Genomic DNA, 27,059 nt, shown 5'->3' with positions numbered 1-27,059 from the left:
TGTTTCACATTGAATTAGTTTCAAACTTTTTTAAGTAGAACTGTGAGACAATCGGCACATGTCAAATAACCAGGTCTCATTATCAGTGCCTACCACTAAGTTATGAATTGAATTGTAGAAAAAGTTCACGAAGTGACGAAGAATCGAGGCTATCATTTCAACTAACTTAGGACATTTTGGTACCAAGAATATACTGTTTACCCATCAACCCAAACTACTTTCAAGTTATTTTGATCACCCTAAAGTCGATTATTTAAAAACAGTCGATTGACCACTAACAGTTTAACTGGCTATTCCTTCGCCTCTATCCACTGCCTGGTACTCCAAACTCCGCATTGGTCTCCTTTACTCTTGTCGTTTAACAGGTGCCCTCGATTATGAAGAAAGAACTCTGCTTTAGGTTTTCCGCTTCCTTAATCGGTTCTTGAAATATAATGAGAAACGTAACATTAGCGTTTTTATTTACCATGAAGCCCACCGTAATCTAGGTAGATTAACTGAGGACGTAATTTTATCATGTTCAGTCCAATAAAATTTAACATATCCTTGACACAATAAACCTTAGGTGGGAGTACTGAAATAGTTTAATCCTTTCACCCCTAAGAGAAACTAACATCTAATTTCTCCTTACAATATCACTGTGCAATAACACATCACGATCATTAGAATAATGGAGATAATCACCAACTTCTTAGCTTTTGACTGTTTTAACAAATTCGTTTTGACATCATCTCAGTAAATGTATGGAGAAGAGTATGGAGAATATGCATGCTGATGTTAGGGTGTAAAGGGTTAAAGAGAGCTGAGATTCTTTCTCTTTATTAGAAAAATAAAACTTGACTCGCGTCACCTGGAATTATACTTGTCAATACCCCTCACTGGGAAGGAAAATGGGGTGACGATTTCGTAAGATTCGAGCAGGAAACCTCGAGTCTTTAGAAGCTCACAGTTTCCCTCAGGGTTAGCTCTCGGAAAACTGTTTTTTCCTCGGAACGGATGGAGTCCGCAGGAAAATATTCCAACATAATGTCGTGCCAAATAGGGCCAATTTCTTTTATTAAACAATTGTAAATTCGCCTCAGGCTCACATTATATAATTACGAATCATTCAACAACGTTTACTGAGCCTGAGGCAAAAAATTGTTTTATTACAATTGCTCGGGTGCTTTTGAATTCTGTTGTTAATTCTGTAAAATAATTACTCATATCAAGATAAACAGGCAGTTTAAACAGGTTTATATAATTCAATCAGCAAAAACTCCACATCTTAAATTTTGAAAAGCCAAACTCAGAAGCATCTTTTACGCTCCTCACGATTGAATTTTCCTTATATTGCGTTTATTTACTTCCGCGCGAGATGATTATCGCCAGATATGACGCTATCCTCGACCAATCAGAGCGCACGCATCTCTATAATCATCACAGCAATTACACTAAAGTAGTTACATTTGACGGTACTTCGGTCAGGGATGAACAGTGATTTATTATCTTGGAATCACCAGATATTTTCCGATTGCCTCTCCCACGTAGTGATGATTGAGATTTCTTGAGTTCATCTTCCAGCAATTGGGAGCGAAAGGAACAGGTTTGAGTGGACGTTGGCAATTTAGAATAGGTATTAAATAGAGAATAATACGTGGGCGCGCGTGGATATTTTCCATATCTACAAGCAACCATGTATTACTTTGTTTATCATATAAACACAGTAGCCCTTTACTGAGAAGAAAAGCCGACCAAATTTATGAATGAATACAAATGAATCGACAATCACCGAATAACAATCGTAGAGTGCGTTGGCGCTAACTCCCAAGATGGAAAAATGCGTTGAATCACGATTACAAAAGCAACAATGGTCGTAATTTTCAATTTCCAAAATTCTCATTTATTGACTTTGTCCTTACTAACAGAAGAAGTCTTTCAGGTAAACGGCCAAAATCGGCCATATGTCGATGCCCATCACTCGTGTGTACAGCTCCTGAATGATTGTGTTATGTCTGAAGATCAAATCCAATTTCTTAGTAACATGGAAAGCTTCCTCTTTTAGCTCAGGTATCTTGGGTTTTTTCTACAACCGACAGCTTCTCCTGCAGGTCCTTCAGCTTCTCGGAAATCTTTGGCCCTTTGGAAATTGAATTTTCCACTTTCTCTTCACCTGTTTTTCTGTTTTCTTCTACACCTTCAGACGCCTGAGTGGAAAACTGTTCCATCTCTTCAGCTGGTGTTCTGATAGTTTCTTCAACAACTTCAAACGTCTGGGTGCAAATTTGAATTGCTATGAATGAATCTTCCAGGCCTTTATCTTCGACTGGTGTTCCGATAATTTCTTTTTCCACCTGAGACGTCTGAGTGGAAATCGGCCCCTTGTGGTATGAACCTTCCCTTTCAAATTCGGCTGATCCCGATAATTTTTACTTTACCTTCAGAAGGTGGAGGGGAAATCAGCACTTTTTCGCATGAATCTTCCACGTTCGTTTCATCGGATGGTCTGTATTCTTCTCCAACTACTGAGTTTTGTGTCCTAATCTGCACTTTGATGGGTGAATCTTCCCTCCATTCCTCAGCTGGTGTTCTGGTAAATTCTTCTGCAGTATTAGGCTTCTTGGTCGAGATCTCTTTCTGGCCTTTGTCTTCGCTTGATCTTTCGATGATTTAATTCGTAAATTTAGGCGTCTGAGTGGAAATCTGCCCATTGGTGGGTGAATCTTTACGGCTTTTGATATCAGCTGATGTTCTGACTAATGTTCCGATAATTTTCTCAAGAACTTCAGGTGTCTGCGCAGAGATTTGACAGGTAGCATCAAAATAGCTCTTAAGTTCCTGTACGGGGAGTTGAAACAACTGAGTGAACAAGTTATGAAAGGAAGTGATCCTCTTCCATTATCATTCAGTAACCTAACAATTCTGCGGAACGAATACTTTGAAATAAACAGAGACTTATTGATAGGCACTGTCAGGAATGTATTACTTTTAACCCTTTAACTCCCAAAAGTGACCAAGACAGAATTTCTCCTTACAATATCAATACGATATCAAGCGGGCAAGTGATGAGAGTGAAGAAAAATATTAATCAGGAGATTACTAGTTGATCCAATACCAAATTCTTCAAACTTACATCACAAGAATTATATGGCAGACAGTAAGGAGGATCACTAATGTGATCTCGCGAGTTCAAGGGTTCATATACATACCACACGAGTGAATAGTACTTTTCGCGCTTGCTGGTTGGCTCTTTCGCTTGCAAATGCTATTCATCACAAAAGCGGCACCTTCCGAGTTTTAAGAACATTAACAAAACACTCGGCTGAGCCTCGTGAGCCACTCTTTTATTCTAACTACATCTTTACTTCATCTGAGATCTTTTACTGTACAGACCCACCGCAACATAGAATCGACTTGTTAAACATATATCGGATGAAAAAAAACCTGCAAGCATTGGTATCTTAAAGTACCTCAACGGATGTCTTAAATTCTTTATCAGGACTCTCCCACATGAAAAATGTCCTCCTTTCAGTGCTGTCGACCCCCACGATGATCTTAGTCTGTTAAAAAAAATGGGTGCAATTACTAAGCCACAGAACGTACATCTGTACTAAAAAAAGATCACTAAATTTACACTTTCTTATAGGTGAGGACATACCCCATCTTCAAGGCGAAATGTCCCTTGAATCTCTATCATTATCATTCTTCTATAACTCGGACCTGTAGCTTTAAATATTCAGCATCAAAATTAGAAGGTACTCAAATTTAAGCTTTAAACATGGGCACCTCTGGTATCCAGTGTGCAATATAAGAATTTGACGCCTAGTCCAAGAACAGTTCCATAAGAAAAATGACTGAAAAATTTATCACAGCAACTTTAGTGTACGAGATCATTAGCCGGTTTGTTTTTATACCCAATGGTCACCTTCTGAATAAATTAACGTTCTTTAGAACGTTATGAAGTACATTTTGAAGAGATGCAGATGAAACACCAGAATATAGCCGAGAGCCAAATAAATTAAGAATACCAGTTAATCTGTCGGCCAATGATTGAAGATCGATGGCTTTTAAAGCCACAGCAAGTTTCCCAGCAGTAGCTCCATGTTGACCTCCCTTTTCCATCCATAGCACCAAAAGTTTGATACAACGGTCATGACAAGTACAATTTTCTTTTTCAATAGCTTCAATGGAACGTTCTTTGAATCCCAGTTTCCGAGCCAGGTCTTTCCATCTCGCTCCAATGCCCTCGGGGAGCTGTCGATCATGTATGTCAGACTCGGTCAGTGAGTAAAGAGGATCCAAAGAAACAAAGGAACAACCTGAAAATATACATACATTTGAAAACAGTTTCACGCTGCATAAGAAATTTTGACACTTACCGGTCATGCAAAATTAGAACAAAACTGCATGATCAGCAACTCAATGTAATGGAAATACGTGGGCTGCAATTGAGTCAACTGTTATTATAACATGATCACGCGATTGGAATCAAAACCAAAGACAACATTCCACCCCCACTTTTCAAGAGATTTCCGAACAATATCGTCCCATAAGCTGAATGACATGATAAAATAGCTAGAGAATCCAGGAGAAGGTATTTCGTTGAAGAAAATTCCCAACCGGGGCTTTGCATTGATCTCAAACTCTGCAGTATGCCTCATTCGCTCCGGTGAAAAGGAAATGAAATAATAAGTGTGATTGTAGTTTCTTGTCGATGACCCTTATCGTGTCTGTCGCGACTAAATTTAGATATCCTATTACCATAAAATTTCAAAGAGGTTGTGTACAAAGGTTTCCGAACTTCAATTGAAAATTGAATCTCTATCTAAAGCAGCATAGGTGTGTATCAATCTGAGAGACTCCAAACACTGAAAATTTAGGGTTGCATGATTAATCACTTTCTCTGACTTAAAAGGTTGACTTCTCAGGCTGGAGCTCTCTAGAGTGAAAGCGTTATGAGTAACTTTTATTTATTCTGTCTACGTATCTCATAATCTTTTTCTGATCGTTTAAAGACTCTTTAAATAGTACTTTTAAAGCTACATCCAGTGTTCTGACAAATTCAAAATAAATCGATTTTGTTCTGAGTACTGAGACAATCAAACAACGCTTTCAAAATTACAGTTCTCTGGAACAGCCTGCTCTTTCACGACACAAATCAGCCTCTTTTAGATCATTTATTGAATCTCGATATGTGTAGTTTGTTTATTAATACCAATTGCAGCCACGAGGCTGGATTACAGGTACAGCGCAACACCCTAATTAACAATACTATGTGTATAACGAAACGTTACAAAATCTTTAAACCTATTAGTATTAACAATAACCTTGTGTTGAAGCTGGTGCCTTAGATTGTATTTTGATTCATTATTAACCAACAACCCCTCACATATGGGAAGCAGTGGGTTGCCAGATTTAACGCTTCTACCTTAATTCTGAAATTTGCGACCTTGGTTATCTCAGAGCACCAGCATGCATATAGACAGAAACTTACTTTCTTCATTCTCTGAGTCAGATTTTTCTGCATATCCAAAATAACCCTCCTCTAGTAATTGGGCTTTCACAACTTGTGTTACCACTGAGAAATGACACGGTTGGCAAAACACTCATGTTAAACAAATAATCAACGCATCATGGTACAATTTGTCCCGACCAAGATTTCGTATCACAGAACTAAAACATACAGTATTACAGTTATATTGCAATCTTTTTAGCTCCCAGTAATATCAAACGTTGAAATAATCCACACATATATATAATAACCACACAAATATATACTAACTACTACATCATTCTCGCAGAATCATTACACAATTATGAAAATATTGAGCCTCTACTTAAAAATATTAACCAGGAGAAGGCACTTAAAAGAGGGCTGGTTGGTGTTATCGGATTAATTTAATTTTGTATCATTATTTAAATCATTCGTTGATTAATCATTAATTCCCTTCCACATCAAAAGTAAATCGGCTTGATCATGATTGTGTATTTCTCAGGCTGCTAACGGATCGTTTTGCCGATTTAGGGCATCGCGATAGGAACCCCCTGAAAAGAAATTAACCCAGCCATGATTTCTAAGTACTTCCGTAAATAAGGAGTAACTAGGAAAAAAGCTTGAGCGCTATCCTGACGATCCCAAGTTTATTTGAGTCTGCGAACCTCTCTATCTAATCATCTCTTGAAATACAATTTTGGAGACGGTAATTCGTTCAAACGTGGTGGAAAATTTTACCTGACTCATGGTAATTTTCCCCTGCAAATTCTTCACTTTCACAGCGTGAGTAAACCACCTATATCATAAACAGATGTTGCTGTGTTTGTTTGCTTATTAGAAAACGGAAATGTAATCATTCATGTTGCCGGAGTCGTCGGGTTTTCCCGCAAGAATTTTTCTGGAGATTTTAAACTTTCTGTCTCGAAAAATTAAGTGTTTGCACTCTTTCTCGGTAAGAATTCGCTTAATACGTACATTAGTACACGAGTAGTACACGAGTAGAACACGAAGGCTATCACGCTCGCAATTTAAATTCCCGACTTTGGTACAAACTGTCGCATAAACTTCGACTGAATGTTGTTCAGGCCGGTTCCTACTTTTCAACGCTTTTTTCATAGCCGTTTTTGGAAGCCCAAGACTTCCTGACCTATAGGCAGTTGCTTATGCTTTCTTGGGTGGTTTTATTCTGGATTAAAACGTTGTTACCTTATCCTAACCGTCTGCCATTTTGTTTTTTTGTGCTTTCGCGACTCTCCTGTCAATCAATTTAATTTCATCTTTCTGCTCTCAATTTCAACTTTCTGCACTATTTGAGATAAATCGACGTGTTCTCAACCAATTAGCGTGCTAAAGAGAAACTCCTTCCCAAATGGTATATCATTTGATAATACCTCTAGTTTCCGCCCCTGTAACTTTCATGAGCAAATTAGAAGAGCAAAACACGAATCTACCTGCAAAGGCCCCTCTGTGGGTCTCATTCTCGCGTCTTGTAGGTGACACTAGGTTAAACACTGGCTGATTTTGAAATATGAAAATATTGTTGAAGAAATTAATTTTTTATTCGAAACCATTTAATTTTGGCGTTAAGATATGCATCTTTATGAGCATCCAGGAATGTAATTTAACTTTTCATACCGTTTTGGAAATTGCCAGTAGTTAAAAATGACATTTTACTAATGGTTTTTGCGATCAATATTGTCACACCAATTACCAATTTTTCTGTTAAAAGTTTATTCTTTACCATCTATTATTTGGAGACAGCTTCTTAGGCTTGATTAAGAAAATCATGTATGTTCCCGCATTTTACGAATTACTTAACTCAGAGTGGCATACCAGAATGTAACGAAAACGAAAGGATACTAAATCAGCAAGTATCTAGGGTTTAATAAGCTTCAAAACTGAGCGGTGTTATGTCTCATCATCGTGTGTGTACCTTGTCCTCCACCTCGTCCTCCAGGACTAAATACAGAGCCGACTGGCCTTTTACTTTCCTTTTAATTGTTCGTCCATCCCAAACACGGTGTTCACCATGAAAATTGAATTGAGAACTACTCTGTCCGTCTCGTGTTGCACACGAAAACCTAAATAATAATAAGCAAAAAAATAAAGGGGTTTGGTTGGCATATTCGCAAAAGTGATTCTTCAAATTTCGCACTTCCATTCTTTATAAATCAAAGCCATAAGGATCATTCTGCACTGGTTTACTAATGAATACGATTTATTTTCAAAAAACATTGCCATATTACGTTATGACGTACTTACAGTCTACACTTACCTTTTATTTGACAAGATAGGAGAGAACAGGTTTTCAAGCGAGATCCTTACATCATAATCTGTCATGTCTTGAAAAAATGTCACGCCACTTTGGAACCGTTATCCTTTTCTCAATTGTGCAATTTCTGATAGGGTCAATGCAGTCTTGGTTTCCCCTTTGGTAAGTAAGTAGACATTTTTTTGGAATCCTTCCATCCTAAATAAGAAGCGTTGGATAAGGTGACATACAAACTCTTCCTATCTTTTGTTTTTTTGTAAATTAGATCTCAACAGATCACAGCCAAGCAGTTTTTGCTGATTTGTTCCGCCAACAATGAAAGCCTAATAGTAGTCCGTGGAAAGTTTTCTTGTCTCATTATCTTAAGAATGTAGGAACCAGTTTTCTGCTTCAGTGCAATTTCAATCCATCGCGCCTACCCTGTAAACTACCTTCTTTTTATAAAGAATGTCTTGAAGTTTTGTCTGACTTTAATGGCAATCACGATATAATAGCTACAAAACAGGACGTTTTAAATGTGACTATCTGGAACAACCAGAACCTCTTGATTAACAAGAAATCAATATACAACAAGAGAATAAAAGAAGCAGGTTTTGTGAAACTTGGAGATATTCTCTCAAATGACTCAAAATTAAAAAGGTGGGACGCTTTTAGAGAGAAAAATCTCTCCTTGTCAGATTACTTACTCCTACAAGGCATTTTTTCCGCCATTCCGCCTAACTGGAAACAGCTCCTTAACGTTGGAGAGAATAATAACAACCGAATTGACAAAACTGTTTCAGACGATGTTCAAGATATAACTAGAATGACTTCAAAATCAATCTATTCCACCCTGGTCAAACGAATCCAGATTTCTCCGACTGCCCAATCTAAGTTTAATTCCGTATATAATATTTCAGGTAATATAGACTGGAAAAATATTTATCTATTGCCGGGTCGAGTCACTCTTGACACCAGAACGAGAGCCTTTCAATACAAAATCTTAAATCGTATTCTCTACACCAATAAAATCCTATATAAAATGAATTTGGTTCCTTCTCCGATGTGTACCTTTTGTGGAGATCACGAAGAAAATCTTGAGCATCTTCTAATCAGCTGTACCTACACTAAAAACTTTTGGCTTTCGGTTATTTCTTGGTTAAATACTTACAATATGAAAATTGATAAGCTTGATGAGGTAACAATCCTCTTTGGTATTTCCGATAATAACCCTGGGAATTGTTTGTTAAATCACATAATCATTCTTGGAAAATATACCATTTATTCATGTCGTTGTAAAAATATCAAGCCGTCTGTATCCTTACTGAAGGCTAAAACATCTGAAACTCGGAAATTTGAATTTTTGATTGCAAAAAAGAATAAAAAAGAATCTATTCATTATAAAAAATGGGAAAACATGTTATTGTAACTCAATAGATGAGTATCGGGTATTAACAGTTATAGACGTAGTTGTATATACAGTCGTTCTACCAAAAAAGGAATTTGATGTAGAAGTATTTGTACAAATTAGGCTTATATTATTATATAACCACAACATAAATTAAATCTAGCCGACTGTGAATGTAATGTAATGTAGTATTTCGTAATTAGTGTTAGTGAGTAGCGTAAGCGTTAGTGTAATTAACTTTGTATTTGTTTGTATTACTCTAGTATTTGTGCTTTAAGTGAAAATTTAAAAAAATGTTAAAAAAAAAAACAAAACAAAAAAAAACAATGAAAGCCTTTCGGTTTTTTACCCGTGCATGTGCACAAAGTAGGAACCAGTGATGCAATATCTTTATACTGCTATCAAAATTGCCATAAAATAATCTTTTCTTAATAATATAGCAAAATGAATAAAGTTATGGGGACATCACTTCTTTAATTTCTTCATCTTGAATACTAATCCACCAGCTACCCAAAGTCTTTTTAGTTCCCAGAAGCCCAATTCTGTTCCCCGAAATCACAGGGTCACTAGCTTTAAGTCAATGTTTATTCTAATTATATTCTGCTTAGTTTATCCACGCGCGAGTTAATCACTGCGTCAATTTGATTTTTCTCTTTTTCTCCTTCACTATATCTATTCGCTGATTTCAGCCAACTCTAAACTGGCAACAGATCAACTATCAACTATGAGCTGATAAAATGGTATGACCATCAGTTTTTTGATGAATGAATAGCATGTAAAACAGCTCGGTTTTAGTTCATCTGCTTTCCCTCCAGGTAATCATTTCCAAGATACGCCTGTGAGAGAAGCCAATCAAACGAATCCACTGGGAGCAAAACGCTGTATATTTGTCCCGGCCACCCCGAAATTCTACGCGATACAACTAATGAAACGTAAAAACACTCGCAAGTAATTTATGCGAAAACGAAATCCACAACAATATGACAACAAGTTCCGCAATAACAATTGCATCCCATGCGATGATGTTCCTTTACGTTCGTGTTCCTCAATCCAAGGTCATGTACAATGAAATGGAATTTAAGGCCTCCAATTCCAGCTTTCTGATAAAGCGTTATTCGGATATCGCAAACCAGGTTAGAGCCTTCAAAATTATGTTTCAATTCTTAACAGACAATTCAATTTCAGCCTCTATTTCAGGAGAAAAAATCGATCAAAATGTTTTCCGTTGCGATGTTGCTATGGCGCTATCTTCTGACCTAACCCGATGGACACATAAGGGTAATCAAATTTCACTTATTTGATCTTATTTTGGATCTTCACGGATTTCCATACAGCTCGCAAGGTTTCCATTCTATTTTATTTCTACGCCTATGAAAGTTATGGCTCAGATTTGATTTCTGATGGCAACTCGTCGAGTACAATATCCTCGCAAAATATCGACAACTAGTTCTATCGAGGGAGACGAGTAAACGTTAGTCCTTGGGAAAACTTCGTTAAACCGCTCTACACATCATTTATGTCCATCGGTAAAAGCTTGTAATATGTAGGCCGCATTTTTAAGCATGATCCGTGTTTTATTTCGAGTAGATAGAATGCAGTCTGTGTTTCATTCTGACAGTTTGTCTTTGTACCAAGAATGTTTAACTGTACCAGGCGGAAATTCAAGATGCGTTCTATATAACAATCTCGCCTCTAAAACGGGTCATTTTTTTTCTCTCACCTGAGAAATGTACACCTCAGAGTAGTTGTAAAAGGGTACAGGACTTCTTTAGACCCGATCCTCAGCGACTCGACGAGTAATGACACCAAAAGCGACGAGGTGATTTTGCATTGCACATACATTGAATGATCACATGACCATCACAAAGAAAATTGACTTGCTAACGACATCGGCATTTTAAATATTTATGTTCACTCGCTCATAACAAATTTTTTCATACTGAGTGCAGTCTAGTCTTTCCTGTCTCCAAAATTACTTGGTTAGTCGGATATGACCTAAGCAGGCCCTGGTAAAGTTGTTTAAACAACGGAACAGATTCAGAAAACAGTACTCTTTTTTCAGACAGGAATTTACAAGCAATAATGACCGAACGATTTGAATACCAAAATAACACTGAATAGCCGTATTTGTGGTCATATTTAACCCTAAATACTTTCAGTGGCTAACGGGAGGTCGTGGTTGCAAAACGTCAGGAAAAAGTGACTGAACTATATTTTTTTTTTCTCAGAGTAAAGGAGAAGATGTGGAATGGTGGTAACAGTTAAGCATCGTTTTACCAAGATGGACGGAGACTGCAATTACACCGAACGAGCTCACTCTCCTTGTTAGCTTTCGCAACTTCAACTTGAATATTTTTACAGAAATAAACCTTCCATCGTAGTTTAAAAATGTAGGAAGTTCAATCCTTTTCGTCACATAAGTCAAATCTCGTCCTGCGCAATAAAGCCAATTCTAGTTATCGATCCAACTGTTTGGATATGTTTTGTTCATGTTTAGCAAAAATTCAATAATGCGGCCTACCTGGAGGCCATGCCGCTAAAAACAAACAAAATGTTTCCCTTACCTGAGAAATCAAAGACTCTAGCAGTCAAACAGTGACCATAAATTGGGGAAGAGTAGCTTCAGCTTTGATCGTCTACTACAATTGTTATTTCAGACAGGCCGAGTGCTTTGGCATGCATAAGTGATGATCACATGTCAGTCGTACAGATAATTGACATTTTTTCTTGATACTTTCAATTACCTCATTGATGTTGTGTTGTGTTTACGCAAAAAGGGGTCATCGATATATAAGAAATTGAACAAAAGCCTCCCTCAGCTCAAAAATGGTAACTGCTGAAAACATAATTAATATAAATTAGCCTGACGTGACCGAGGCAGACTCTAGTGTTCTTATTGGAACAAATAAAAGGGTGACCAAAAAACTAAAAATTATAAAATCACAGTAGAAAATCTCTCATAACATATCTTTGTGACTGATTAGCCATCGGTTATCTTAGCTCTCAACAAAGGCTTGACAAAAATAGCATTGAATAGTCATGTGACCATATTGTTAATCTAATATTGACAATTAGTACTTTCTAAGCCCACAGGAAGTCTTGTGTTTACTTTAGAATCCTTATTTCACCGCTTCTATCTTTTCTTACTTCTTACTTCTTACTTCTTTCCTCTTTCTCTTTTCACGATCACTTCGAAATATAAACGCGGTGCGAGAATTCGAGGACAAGACTGAATATCAAGCGTTTGAAAACTATCAGGGGAGGCCGCGTGCCATCCAGCATTCACTATCAATTCATTCGGAGTTTCTCGTTCATCTTGTGTTCATGTTTAGGTTTAATTTGTAAGCACCCTAAAAACTGGTTGTATGCGGAGTTTTACACGATTGTAAAACCAGATTTAAAAGTATTTCAATCCGAAACAGATTCAATGGTCTAGTGTTAGGGCAGGAGCAAAACTTTCGATTGAAACGCTGGAGATACGGGGTCGAATTGAACTTACATTTGAAGTGATTATCGATCAAAATGAACGTTGACAGCGCTCCCTAGACTCTAAGGGGAATACACTCTCGCCCATAAAAGAGTCTTATTCTCCGCTTACCTGAGACATTTCTACCGACTGTTCTTGTTACGGAGAATGTAGCCAATTAAGTCGGTAAGAAAACCTGACTTGATCAACATTCAATGAATGAATGAAAAGCGACGTTGTTTTCATTCTGTTTGTGACGAGAATTCAAAGCAGTACATCATACTGAAAGTCAACGACCGAATGAAGTTGAAGGTACGTTTACTTTTAAAGCGCGATTCATTTGTATTTAATTACAGGCGTCTCGAGAAGAAGCAAGCGATTAATTCATGAAAGTGTCGCGCATCGTGTGACGCGGTGTTAAGTTACGAGATTATAAGACGAAGCCAAGGAAGCACACGACGATTTCGACCGAAAATCTTCCCAGTTGGTATTTTTCCCGGCCAAAGTTTACGATCTAAGATCATTGCACCCTGGGACACGTCTTAACACCAAACCTTCGTCTCATAACAGGAATAAGAGTGGTGACAAATCAAGCTTAAAACGACAAAGAACGCCGGAAAACACAACGGACACACAAGATGTGAGTAAAATTCTATTGATTTTACGTGTAAAATGTTCATATTTCGAAATATTTATCGTTGTAAATCGACCAAATTTCGTTCCCCATACAATAAATTTTCAACGGTTACTCTCGTTACTTAACACCGCGTCACATAGATCGTAAACTTTGGCCGAGTAAAAATACCAACTGGGAAGATTTTCGGTCGCGTCGCATATTTGCGTTCACCCGGGCTTTCTGTTGGAAATAAACTTTGTTTTTTGTGCTTGCATTTGCCTAAGTTTGTATGTAATTATTGGTTTATCCTGTAGTTGTTTTTCCTCTTGGTATGCAATCCCTAAAGAATCAGGTGACAATATAACACCAATATCAGACCAAAAGAAAACACAAATGAGAGTGGCGCTGTCAGGTTTAAAACTGATAATACATGAACTCTTTATGGTATCAAATACTTTGCTACTACACATCCATCAAAAACTAAAATAAATATTTTCAACATCAAACAACTGCCTATTTGCAGGACTTAGCATTATTACAGTAGGTGATTTGTATTAACTTCCACCAATTTGAAGAAAAAATTGTCTTTGAAGAATATAATTGTGGGAAGCATAGGAAGCAAGCTCTTTACCTTGCCCTCGCATCAGAATGCTGGGATGATGTTTTGGAGGCGGATAGTATCGAAACAGCTGTGAACATCTTAGAATTGAAGATCCTGTCAAATATTAACTGGTGCATGCCTTTACGAACGGTTTCCCTTTCGTCCCGTGATCCAAGTTGGATGACACCGCTAGTTAAATACATGCTACGTAGCAAGTCTCGCATCTCTGTTTTACGCACTAATAAGCATAGAGAGCTTAATAGAAATGTGTTGAAGGTTATTGGCGAAAACAGAAGGATGCTTCTGGAGGGCAAAATGGGGAGCAGAGAATGGTGGAAAAACGTAGACTTGATATCTCAACGCCGGCGGTCCACAAACGTTTCGCTGGATAGAGAGACCGCTCAAGATTTGAACGAGTATTTCGGTGACCTGTGTACGGATGGCGATTACGTTGAGCCCGCGTTACTTGAAATTGGTCCTGAAGTGAAAGTCCCGGAAATTAGTGAACGATATGTATGGAACTCACTGAGTACTCTAAAGAAGACTGCAACTGGTCCTGACCAAATTCCGTATTGGGTGTGGAAAGACCATGCGGAGATCTTCACTCCAATCATTACTAAGCTATGGAATTTGTCTCTCGCTACGCACCAATGGCCTAGATCGTGGAAAAGGGCAAGTATAAACCCACTGCCAAAAGTTGATGTTCCAGTGGCAAGAGGGGACTTCCGGGGGATCAACGTAACCCCGGTAATAGCAAGAGCCCTGGAAAAGGCAGTCTATAAGATTCACGCCCAAAGGCCGGTAGAAGAACAGCTGTTGAATAGTCAATTCGCGTATAGAGAAGGAGGGAGCTGCACAGATGCTTTGCTACTTATACAGAATAAGATCTGCAAGTTTCTTGATGATCCCAAGTGCAAGGCAGTGCGGATGTTCGCGATGGATTTCAGTAAGGCCTTTGACTCTGTGAGCCATCAACTCCTTGCTGAGAAACTTAAGAGTCTACCACTTAACCCGTATATCATAAACTGGTGGTTAGGTTTTTTGCGAGATAGAAAACAAAGAGTTATTTTCGGGAATCATGCCTGTAATTGGAAAACAGTTAACAAGGGCACTACCCAGGGTAGTGTTTCAGGACCTTATTTGTTCAATATATTTCTTAACGATCTGGAAATTAAATTAGGAAACGAGACACTTGGTTTCAAATACGCTGATGACTGTACGATTATTGCTCCGGTATATTATTATAAAGATCACTCTGTAGACTTAATAAATCAGTTTTTACAGTGGGCAAGCCAAAATAGAATGAATTCAAATTCTACTAAATGCAAAGAGCTTGTTATGTATAAAAAAGGTCACACTGCTGAGGCCTACAAAAGTATTTTTGGCATACCTCAGACTAGTACAATAACCATTCTTGGTCTCACGTTTCAGCCGAACTGCAAATTCAGTACTCACCTAAAAGAAAAGTTAGGTAAAGCTAATAAATGTTTATACGTTATCAGATGCCTCCGCAAAGAAGGATGTAGCCAAGCAGAAGTGGATGTTTTATTTAATTCCATTGTCCTACCTAATATTACTTATGCTCTATCTGTGCATGGGGCCTCTGAGTCAGAGCTAACTATAGCCCAGCAGTTTTTAGATCGTTGTTTTAAACGTAGTTACATATCTAAGAAATTAGTGATAGGTGACTTACTTAAAACGCAAGATCACAAAATTTGTCGCAAGGTTTCAACTATCCTGAGCCATCCTCTTAGAGCCTACTTCCCTGAGACCAAGATCACGAGGTATAATTTGAGAAATAAATCCCCTGTCATGCCCGCCATTCGCACAAACCGTTTTAAGAATACATTTTTTAATAGAATTGTTTTTAAGTACAATGTAGCTTTGTAAAAGTGTACTTCCTGTATTAGACTTTTGTATTTGTTTCCACGTATATACTTATCTTATTTAGATACACCTAAGCTTATTTACATCCTTTTCTTTTTAATGTAACATAAGATATGTAATTTTATCTTTTGAACAATAAAGACACAAGAGACATAAGAGGAAATTGTAGCAAATGCTGTTGGAGAGTGCTCAATACACATGAGTGTAGAGCGAAATACAGTTCAAAATGACTAAAACGAAACATGTATGATTCCCTATAACTCTGAGTTTCGTGCTTACGCACTTGCCAGACAGATTTAATGAAAAACATTCCTGTAGGCTAATTTGTATATATAAAAAGGTAAAGAATATAAAAATGTTTACAATCTGTGCCATTCCTGGCTGCTTTTCAAGATGATAGAGTTGACTAAAAATATGACACAAAAGGATGACCAACCATTCATAGAGTTATTAAACAGATTCAGAGCTGCTTCACAAACAGAGGGTGATATTCAATGCATTCAGTCAAGGCTAGTGCATCCTAAAGATACTGATTACCCAGTATCCATTGTTTTGTATTTTTGGGACAGTTTTTCCTATATCTCCTGTTTATTTTTCATATCCCTAAATTGTTTTTTCTCCAATAGTATTTTTTTTTCTCTGCTGGCTCCATTGCTTTATAGCATTGATTTTCTTCTACATTTAATCATCATTTTTTTTTACTTTCCTTTCTGTCAAATACTTTACATGAACATGTAGCAAACAGTATTCTGTATTGCCCCAGAGTATTATATTTCTCTAGTATTTTTCTAATGGCATCAACAGGTGAAGCCATTCCATTTATGTTTTTAGTGTACTGGATAGGGGACGCATGTCTCTTTCATTATAGAGCAGGGGGGAATACATATATTCTGATCTTTTTGTGGTTTAAAGGTACAACTGATGCAGTACAAAGAAAATGATATCAAAAACCCTGTGCATTCACTATCATGTATTATTTCATTCTCAAGAATTGACTTGCTTTGAAGTGAATCAGTTAATAGTCCTTCACTCTTAAACAAATTATCCAAATTTACTTCAGTTTCACAAACATCTACAGTTCTTGGAAGATTAACTGGTGATTGCTGGTTGTGTTCTAAACTTGATTTATGACACATCTTTTTGCCTTTGTCAACAATGGTGAGTAAGGAAGGGTTGTAATTCCAGTAATTACATGATTTTATTTATAGGGTAGCAAAGAGAGCATAGAGCTACATCACAACTTAAATTGAAGTTTATGGTTTCATTCAGACTGTTTTGAGAGACCATCCTATTTTGAATATTCTCAATTTGTACTCCTCTCACTTCAAATAGATCATTGTTATGAATACCCTGATAATAATGTACTAAACTATCAGGAGGCAGTACTTCGAGAAGAATACATGTACCTTGAGGCTGTCCTCCATCATACAAATATCCCTCTATAGCAATTTCTTAGTGAACAGTACCAGTCGCTTTCACTGTATTCCAGTTGATAATCAGTATCAAACACATTTAATGCTGTTGGTAATTCTGACTGCATTAAATATGCCTGTCTGGCTAATTGTGACAAACTTGAATAAGGCTGATTTTCAATATTCATTATTTGTATAAGATCATGTGCTGAGCTGATCCTTTGTGTGTCATTGTAAATCAATGAACACGAACTCATTGCAACACATTGTTGTCCTGCATTCTGTTCAAAAACTAACTCTTCACCTTGACTGTATGGAGCTACTATTGTTTTGTTAGGGTCAACATATGTTGGAGGGCCAGGATTTATTTCTATGTCTCTACTTAATTTATAGTTGCAATGAATTGCTACACGAGCCTCATTCTTGCAAGAACACATCAGTTTGTTACAAGAAAACGATTTTAAATATCGATTGGCACGATATTTTACCTTTCATATACATTGACGAGCAATTTTCCAAACACCTTGACTGGAACAATATTTTTACTGCTATATTTACCGACGGAAGCATCGGGAAAGGCATCAGTGACACCAGGAAAGGCATAAAAAAGAATGACATTTACGATATGAAACTTCTTGTATGACGAAAAAAAGTATCTGGACTTGTTTAAGGCGTTAATCACAGCTGGTTTGCTTTTCATTTGAATTTTGCAATCGCGAATTTCGATTCCGGAAAAAAGAAAAGCTAAGCAACTCTAAAAAAAAATTCCGTTCTAGATTTTTATATTTTTAGAGTCATTAATAAGTTTGTATCCACAGCCTTTAGATAAGAAATTTAAAATTTCCATCAGCTGTAGTTCTTTTAGTGTTTATTTTATATATTCAATCCCCTCATTTCACGTGAAAAAGGCATGTAGGAAAACACTGAGCTTTAAGAACAGCCAAGTTAAGGCTAATGTGTTTACCATGCTTAAATATTTATAATCAGGGCTACTAGTTTAGGAGACCTTTTTTCAAAAGATCCAGACGTTAAAATAATTCTGTTTTCCGTTCGAAGTGTTTTTTTTTCTTTTTTAATTTAACAAATGAACTCGGGATGAAAACTTAACTTTCGAACCGAACGGCAGGTGAAATGTTGTGTTGGTGTCTCTGTCCCCCCAGGAAGAACTGACCACAGCTATCGCACCAAATTTTTAAACAAAATCTTTAAAACTAAACTGGTGAGCAGCACTCTGCGAACAGTAGTTGTAAAATTCCTTTATTCTCCGACGCGTTTCGTCTTACTGTCGTAGACTTCTTCGGGGAGTTTTACAATTTAACACCAAACACCTGTATTTCTAAGCCATAGTTAGCGGCTATACGGCTATTCTCGTAAACTGTTCGCTCCCTGGTACAAATGGAGTCTGCAGGCAAATATTCCAACGTATTATCGTGCCGAATGCAGCCTGTCACTAGTGTGTACAGCTCCTGAATGGTTGTGCTATGTCTGGAGATCAAATCCAATTTCTTAGTAATATGGAAAGCTTCTTCTTTTAGCTCAGGTATCTTGTGATTTTTTCTACAACCGACAGCTTTTCCTGCAGATCCCGGCTTAAGCTTCTCAGAAATCTTTTGCGCTTGCGAAAATGGAGTTTCCACTTTCTCGTCATCTGCTCTTCTGTTCTCTTCTACAACTTCAGACGCCTAAGTGGAAATCTCTTCAGCTGGTGTTCTGATAATTTCATCTTCAATCTCAAACGTGTAGGTGGACATGTAAACAGGTATGGAAGAATCTTCCCGGCATTCTCTTCAACTGATGTTCCGCTGATTTCTTTTTCCACCTCAGAAGTCTGAATGGAAATCGGCTCCTCGGGGGAGGAATCAGTCTTCCCTTTTTAGTTCAGCTGATGTTCCGATAATTTTTACTTTACTTTCAGACTTCGAAGTGGAAATTGGCACGCAGTCGGACGAATCTTCCATTTTCCTTTCATCATATGTGATGTAATTTTCTCCAACTTCCGGCTTCTGAGGCCAAATCTGAACTTTGATGGGTGGATTTTCCTGCCATTTCTGAGCTGCATGATGTTCCGATAATTTCTTCCTCAGTATCAAACTTCAGGATGGAAATCTCTTTTCCGCTTTTGGCTTTGATTGATCCTCCAATATCTTCTTCCACAATTTCAGGCGTTTGATCCACAACAAGAGAGTCAGAGAGTATCGGTCAAGTCCAGCATTTTTAACTTAAGCTTTCACCTTGAGTTCAGTATCATTTTGAAAGTGGAAATAATTAGAAAATGGAAACATCTTGTCAAAATTGAAGCATGGTTGGAGTATATAAAAGACTCAGCCTACAAAACAGGTAGAGGCAAGCTCGAGTCGAGGTTAATCAAGGGGGAAGCGAAGCCGAATGACTTAGTAAGGGCGTAAACTCACAGCGTAAACTCATTCTATGATTTTTATTGTCTGATCACATGACCTAACTTAACACGTGATAAACTCATCAGATCGATATCAATGTATGAGCAAATCACTACATACCCCTCCCTAACCCAACACTAACTCTAGCGCCTTACCAGTTAGCTGTTGTTAAGTTGGGGGGGGGGGTAGGGGCGCAGTTACACTGATCCAACTCATCAATTGACGTATTTCAAGTGAAAACAAATGATTTTCCATTGCTATATATATATATAGTGGTGACATTTTAATTTTTGATGTGTACGCTATCTACATTAAAAACAAATCAAATGTTTCCTTATGCACCACCGTGTCTTGCTATTACATATATATATATATATATATATATATATATATATATATATATATATCGCTCAGTCACCGTGCTTTCGAAATCTTTGTATAAAAATTGCTTTGTTCGCAGTTATCACCCAATCAAAAGACCAAACTAAAATTATTTTGATAAATAACACAAACCCTAACCTATCCCTATGATAAATACAATTCAAAGAGCTATTTACAACGCGAACACCTCGTGATGTTTCCTCGTCATCAAATTGCTGACCTTTACTTCTTGTTAGACGTAGGTTTAAGTGGATGAGGGTTATCGCAGGGATGGATACGTAGTCTCTTATAAGTGTTAAAAAATATTTGAAATCTATCCATCTCGACGAAATGTTTCACATTGAATTGGTTTAAAGCTTTTAGGTAGAACTGTGAGACAATCGGCACATGTCGAATAATGAACCAGGTCTTATTATCATTGACTACCACAAAGTTGTGAATTGAATTGTAGAAAAAATTTCACGAAGTGACTAAGAATCGGGGCTGGCATTTCAACTAACTTAGGACATTTTGGTACCAAGAACATACTGTTTACCCATCAATTAAAACTACTTTCAAGTTATTTTGATAACCTTAAAGTCAATTATTTAAAAATAGTCGAATGACCACTAACAGTTTAACGGGCTATTCCTTCGTCTCTATCCACTGCCTGGTTCTCCAAACTCCGCATTGGTCTCCTTTACTCTTGTCGTGTTACAGGAGCCCTCGATTATGAAGAAAGAACTCTGCTTTGGGTTTTCCGTTTCCTTAATCGAATCTTGAAATACAATAAGAAACGTAACATTAGCTTCAATAAACCTTAGGTGAGAGTACTGAAATAGTTTAATCCTTTCACCCCTAAGAGAGACTAACATCTAATTTCTCCTTACAATATCACCGTGCAATCACACATCACGATCATGAGAATAATGGAAATAATCACCAACTTCTTAGCTTTTGACTGTTTTAACAAATTCGTTTTGACATCATCTCAGTAAATGTATGGAGAACAGTATGGAGAATATGCATACTGATGTTAGGGTGTAAAGGGTTAAAGAGAGCTGAGATTCTCTCTCTTTATTAGAAAAATAAAACTTGACTCGCGTCACCTGAAATTATACTTGTCACTTCCCCTCACTGGGAAGGGAAATGGGGTGACGATTTCGTAAGATTCGAGCAGGAACCCTCGAGTCTTTAGAAGCTCACAGTTTCCCTCAGGGTTAGCTCTCGGAAAACTGTTTTTTCCTCGGAACGGATGGAGTCCGCAGGAAAATATTCCAACAAAATGTCGTGCCAATTAGAGCCAATTTCTTTTATTCAACAATTGTATATTCGCCTCAGGCTCACATTATATAATTACGAATCATTCAACAATGTTTACTGAGCTTGAGGCAAAAAACTGGCAGTTTAAACAGGTTTATATAATTCAATCAGCAAAAACTCCACATCTTACTTTTGAAAAGCCAAACTCAGTAGCATCTTTTACGCTCGCGATTGAATTTTCCTTCTATTGCGTTTATTACTTCCTAGCGAGGTGAATATAGCCTCGACCAATCAGAGCACACGCATCTCTATAATCATGACAGCAATTGCACTAAAGTAGTTACATTTGACGTTACTTCGGTCAGGGATGAAACAGTGATTTATTACCTTGGAATCACCAGATATTTTCCGATTGCCTCTCCCACGTGGTGATGATTGAGATTTCTTGATTTCATCTGCCTGCAATTGGGAACAAAAGGAGCAGGTTTGAGTGGACATTGGCAATTTAGAACAGGTATTAAAAGGTATTTAACCTCTGAATAACGCTTTTTTAACTAATAAAAAGAGCTCCTAGTTACATAAACTGCTTAATTCTAAATGTAAACATTTCGTTACTTTAAATGACATTGGTGACGTTTACCTACCGATGAGAATTGTCGCTTCAATATTTTGTCCAGGTACATAATCTGCTTCTCTCTGCCGTTTCTGGATAAGATCAGCGAGTCCAGTTTTCTCTTCTCTGCTGTCGTCATATTCCCTTGTTCTGATTGTAGATCCGCAAAACTTTTGTTCAGATTATTATGCACGGCTCTTAAGCTGCGATGCGAAAAATCGTAAAATTTCTCTCTCAAGAACTCATCGCACTTTCTAGCTTCCCACATCATGCCCGTCACTCGTGTGTACAGCTCCTGAATGGTTGTGTTATGTCTGGAGATCAAATCCAATTTCTTAGTAACATGGAAAGCTTCTTCTTTTAGCTCAGGTATCTTGAGATTTTTTTCTACAACCGACAGCTTCTCCTGCAGGTCCTTCAGCTTCTCGGAAATCTTTGGCCCTTTGGAAATTGAATTTTCCACTTTCTCTTCACCTATTTTGCTGTTTTCTTCTACACCTTCAGACGCCTGAGTGGAAAACTGTTCCATCTCTTCAGCTGGTGTTCTGATAGTTTCTTCAACAACTTCAAACGTCTGGGTGCAAATTTGAATTGCTATGAATGAATCTTCCAGGCCTTTATCTTCGACTGGTGTTCCAATAATTTCTTTTTCCACCTCAGACGTCTGAGTGGAAATCTCCTTGTGGTATGAACCTTCCCTTTGGAATTCGGCTGACGTCCCGATAATTTTTACTTCACCTTCAGAACGTGGAGTGGACATCAGCACTTTTTTGCACGAATCTTCCACGTTCGTTTTATCGGATGGTTTGTATTCTTCTCCAACAACAGGGTTTTGTGTCCTAATCTGCACTTTTATGGGTGAATCTTCCATCCATTTTTCAGCTGGTGTTCCGGTAAATTCTTCTGAAGTATCAGGTTTCTGCGTCGAGATCTCTTTCTGGCCTTTGTCTTCACTTGATCTTCTGATGATTTTTTTCATTACTTCAGGTATCTGAACGCCAATCTGCTCTTTGGCGGGTGAATCTTCCCCTTTCGTTTCATCAGATTTTCTGAATACTTCGTCTGTTTCATTCGTCTGAGTCGAAATATGCACTTTGATGGATGAATCTTCCCGCCACTGTGATCTCTCAGCTGATGTCCCATTAATTCCATCTAGAGTATCAGGCGTCTGGGTAGAAATCTCTTTCCGGTCTTTGTCCTCAATTAGTTTTGCGATGTCTTCTTCCATAACTTGAGGCATTTGAGTGGAAATCTGCTCAGTGCTGGGTGAATCTTCACGGCTTTTGACATCTGCTGATGTTCTGACTGATGTTCCGATAATTTTCTCAATCACTTCAGGTGTCTGGGCGGAGATTTGGCAGGTAGCATCAAAATAGCTCTTCAGTTCCTGTTTGGGGAGTTGAAGCAGCTAAGTGATCAAGTTATGAAAGGAAGTGTTCCTCACCCATTATCATTCAGTAACGTAACAATTCTGCGGAACGAATAATTTGAGGTAAACAGAGACTAATTGATAGGCACTGTCGGGAATAAATTACCTTTAACCCTTTAATTCCCAAAAGTGACCGGACGGGATTTCTCCTTACAATATCAATACGATATCAAACAGACAAGTGATACAAATAGAGAAAAACGTTAATTAGGGGATTACTAGTTGATCCAATATTAAATTCTCCAAACTTACATCACAAGAACCATATGGCAGACAGTAAGGAGAATTACTAATGAGGTGTTGGGAGTTAGAGGGTTAATAGACATACCACACGAGTGAATAGTGCTTTTCGCACCTGCTGGTTGGCTGGTTCGCTAGTGATTGGCAAGTGCTATTCACCACAAAACCCTCACCTTCCTAGTTTTTAAAACATTGATGACACACTTAGCTGTGCCTCGTGAGCCACTCTTTTGTTCTTACCACATCTTTACGTCATCTGAGATCTTTTACTGTACAGACACACCGCAACATAGAATCGATTTGTTAAACATATATTGGATGAAAAAAAAAACCTGCAAGCACTGGTATCTTAAAGTACCTCAACGGATGTTTTAAATTCTCTATCCGGACTCTTCCACATGAAAAATGTCCTCCTTTCAGTGCTATCGACCCCCATGATGATCTCAGTCTGTCAAAAAAAATGGGTGCAATTACTAAGCCATAAAACGCACATCTGTACTAACAAAAGATCAGTAAATTCAAACCCTCTTATAGGTGAAGACATACCCCATTTCTATCCTCAAGGTTTAATGTCCCTTGAATCTCCATCATTATCATTCTCCTATCACTCGGACCTGTAGCGTTGAATATTCAGCATCAAAATTAGAAGGTACTTAAATTTAAGCTATAAACATGAGCACCTCTGGTATCTGGTGAACATTATAAGAATTTAACGACTACTCCAAGAACCGTTCCAAAAGAAAAGCTGACTTGAAAATTTATCACAGCAACTTTAGTGTACGAGATCAATAGCCGGTTTGCTTTAATACCCAAAGGTCACCTGCTGAATAGATTAACGTTCTTTAGAACGCCATGAAGTACATTTCGAAGAGGTGCAAAAAACAAATGAGACACCAGAATATAGCCAAGAGTCAGAAATAAAGTTAGCAATACCAATTAATCTGTCAGCCAACGATTGAAGTTCGATGGCTTTTAAAGCTGCAGCGAGTTTCCCAGCAGTGGCTCCACGTTGACCAGCCTTTTCCATCCATCGCACCAAAAGTTTGATACAACGGTCGTGACAAGTACAATTTTCTTTTTCAATAACTTCAATGGAACGTTCTTTGAATCCCAGTTTCCGAGCCAGGTCTTTCCATCTCGCTCCAATGCCCTCGGGGAGCTGTCGATCATGTATGTCAGACTCGGTCAGTGAGTAAAGAGGATCCAAAGAAACAAAGGAACAACCTGAAAATATACATACATTTGAAAACAGTTTCACGCTGCATAGAAATTTTGACACTTATTGGTCATGCGAAATTAGAAAAAAACTGTACGAGCAGCAACTCAATGTAATGGAAATACGTGGGCTGCAATTGAGTCAACTGTTATTATAACATGATCACGCGATTGGAATCAAAACCAAAGACAACATTCCACCCCGCTTTTCAAGCGATTACTAAACAATATCGTCCCCATAAGCTAAATGATTTGATAAAATAGCTAGAGAATCCAAAAGAAGGTATTTCGCTCAATAACATCCCCTACTGGGGTATTGCATTGATCTCAAACCTTGCATTCGCTCCGGTGTAAAGTAAACGAAATTATAAGCGTGATTGTAGTTTCTTGTCGATGACCCTTATCGTGTTTGTCGCGACTAAATTTAGATATCCTATTACCATAAAATTTCAAAGAGGTTGTAAATTAAACAAAGGTTTCCCAACTTCATTTATGAATTGAATCTCCATATGGAGTAGCATAGATGCGTGTCGGTCCGAGAAACTTCAAAAACGGAAAAATTAGGGCTACACGTATAATCACTATCTCTGACTTAAAAGGTTGACCTCCAAGGTCGGAGCTCTCTAAAGCAATAGCGTTTGAAGCAACTTGTATTTATTCTTTTAAGGCTCTCATAATCTTTCTCCGATCTTTTAAAGTCTCTTTAAATAGTATTTTTAACGCTACATCCAGTGTTCTGACAAATTCAAAGTCCATCGTTTTTGTTTTGAGTACTTAGAAAAGCAAACAACGTTTTCAAAATTGCAGTTCTCTGGCACAGCCTTCCCTTTCAAAATACAATACAGCCTCCTCTGAGTCATTTATTTAATCTCGATCTAATTCAATGATAGTTGATAAGAAATAGTTTTATACAGCTTATAGTATAGTCTAGTACAGATAATTACTTTAGCTAGATCATTTGATAATTGGTATGGTAATTAACCTATTGTTTTTTTGTAAACACGGCCCTATGGAAGAGCATGTAGATATGAATTAATACTGAATAAATACATTTTACCTACCAACCTAAACAAATATTTTGACAATGTAACATAAAACGTGTAGCGAGGTCCCATCACAATTATAAGATAAATATCTACAGAACTTTCAAGACTGTTGTATGGCTTTGTGATGTGCTAGTTTTGTGTTTAGATTATGCATGGAGGATGGGTATAAAACCAATTGCGGTTTCAGTATTTTGACAACATTTCGTGCGGTGACACGGCCGGTGTTGTTTGAAGGGTTTTTTTGTGGTCTTGAGAGGATTAAGAGTCACCTGATAAACCTATCCTCGAGCAATCAGCTAGCCAACTCGACTTCTAAATTTGTCTTTGTTTACATTGTTCCTACAGCGCTTTGTCATTCCATACATTGTTTCTAATAAACACAGCCTAACCACGGGTAAATGTAGAAAATTATACCACAAACTGAAGCTCATCTGATTGGGAAGACTATAAATCAAATACAGTAGAATACAATGAAGCTTTAAGACCTATCTTTGAAGCTAACACTCAGATAACACGCGATTTTAAAACGGATAATTAACGCATGGAAATGCGGAATGGCGTCGCACGATCTGAATGAGTTTCCACGAATGTTTCACAATAAATCTTCGAAGCACAAGATTAGTGGTTGAAATAATTACTTCGTATACGACATGGAGAAAACATCCTCACAACGAATGTCTATATTCTTTAAATAATTATTTCCTTAGCATTCATACATGATCAGCTCAGTGTAATAATGCAATTTGATGATTTTCACACTATAGTTGCAAATAAGCTCGGATAGAGATTTCCATTTGCAATAAAAGACCTGCTTACCCTCGCTTTGCGTCATTCTATGGGTTCATAATCCGTTAGTGCTGAAGAGTCCTATTTTTAAGCCAACCATGATCCCATCAATTAAGAAGAGATGCTAACGATGGCACATTTCTGTATGGGGAGTTACTACATCACGGGCGACGAGCGGGGATAGAAAAAACGACCCAAATACGAGTGGTCAGCGGTGAAACAACTTTAATACTTCATATATAGACAGATCATTTGTAGTATCAGGAAACAATCGTGTTGTAAAGCCGAAGCGTAAACAGTTTACTTCGCTAAATAAAATGTTAAGCAATTCAAAAGTGTTGATTGTACATATATCTTTTACTGCTTCAATAAACAATGAAGGCATAGGTGGCATCCGAAAGGTACTAAGAAGAATTAAATGTACGTTTTGTAGTTGCAGAAAACAATCGCGTTGTAAAGCCGAAATTTTACCAAGTTACACTTCGCTACTTAAAAAGTTAAGCAATTTTCCTCAAGCTTTAACTGGAACAATACTTTTAATGCCCTATTAACCAACGGAGGCATCGGGAAAGGCATTGGTGACACCGGGAAAGGCAT

The 27,059-nt window shown here is 37.6% G+C and overlaps 2 protein-coding genes and 1 long non-coding RNA gene across 4 annotated transcripts; 1 reads left to right on the top strand and 2 right to left on the bottom strand.

Moving 5' to 3' along the window:
* Positions 1–267: 267 nt before the first annotated feature.
* LOC113675025 (uncharacterized) lies at positions 268–26,663 on the bottom strand. 2 transcript variants are annotated; one of them, XM_027191534.2, is made up of 7 exons: positions 26,493–26,663; positions 24,349–24,639; positions 23,962–24,029; positions 23,774–23,863; positions 21,778–23,133; positions 21,521–21,592; positions 268–423 (listed from the first exon to the last, which is right to left on the bottom strand). In XM_027191534.2, the coding sequence occupies exons 1-7, from the start codon at positions 26,506–26,508 to the stop codon at positions 397–399; spliced, it is 1,920 nt and encodes a 639-aa protein (XP_027047335.2). In that variant the 5' UTR covers positions 26,509–26,663; the 3' UTR covers positions 268–396. The 2 variants fall into 2 exon arrangements, with proteins under 2 accessions (XP_027047335.2, XP_089057852.1); XM_089201726.1 differs by lacking the exon at positions 268–423 and adding an exon at positions 19,538–20,648.
* On the bottom strand, positions 7,274–7,943 carry LOC149048128 (uncharacterized). The gene is made up of 2 exons (XR_016185264.1): positions 7,749–7,943; positions 7,274–7,554 (listed from the first exon to the last, which is right to left on the bottom strand). It is a non-coding gene; the product is annotated as an uncharacterized LOC149048128 (long non-coding RNA).
* On the top strand, positions 14,977–15,842 carry LOC149048127 (uncharacterized). The gene has a single exon (XM_089201761.1). The coding sequence runs from the start codon at positions 15,118–15,120 to the stop codon at positions 15,703–15,705; it is 588 nt and encodes a 195-aa protein (XP_089057887.1). The 5' UTR covers positions 14,977–15,117; the 3' UTR covers positions 15,706–15,842.
* Positions 26,664–27,059: the final 396 nt, after the last annotated feature.

Source organism: Pocillopora damicornis, chromosome 3 (assembly GCF_964200805.1).
Source record: "Pocillopora damicornis chromosome 3, jaPocDami1.2, whole genome shotgun sequence".
Classification (NCBI taxonomy): domain Eukaryota; kingdom Metazoa; phylum Cnidaria; class Anthozoa; order Scleractinia; family Pocilloporidae; genus Pocillopora; species Pocillopora damicornis.
This window is presented reverse-complemented; position numbering and strand designations above follow the sequence as displayed.

Bases quoted from the DNA above. Each gene is read 5' to 3' on its own strand.
- LOC149048127 (XM_089201761.1), top strand. From the start codon at position 15,118: ATGAATTCAAATTCTACTAAATGCAAAGAGCTTGTTATGTATAAAAAA.
- LOC113675025 (XM_089201726.1), bottom strand. The intron at 23,864-23,961 runs GTATGTCTTCAC...TTTTTTTGACAG, and splicing joins ACCTTGAGGATAGAAATGGG to ACTGAGATCATCATGGGGGT. The intron at 21,593-21,777 runs GTAGGTAAACGT...TCCCAATTGCAG, and splicing joins TGAAGCGACAATTCTCATCG to GCAGATGAAATCAAGAAATC.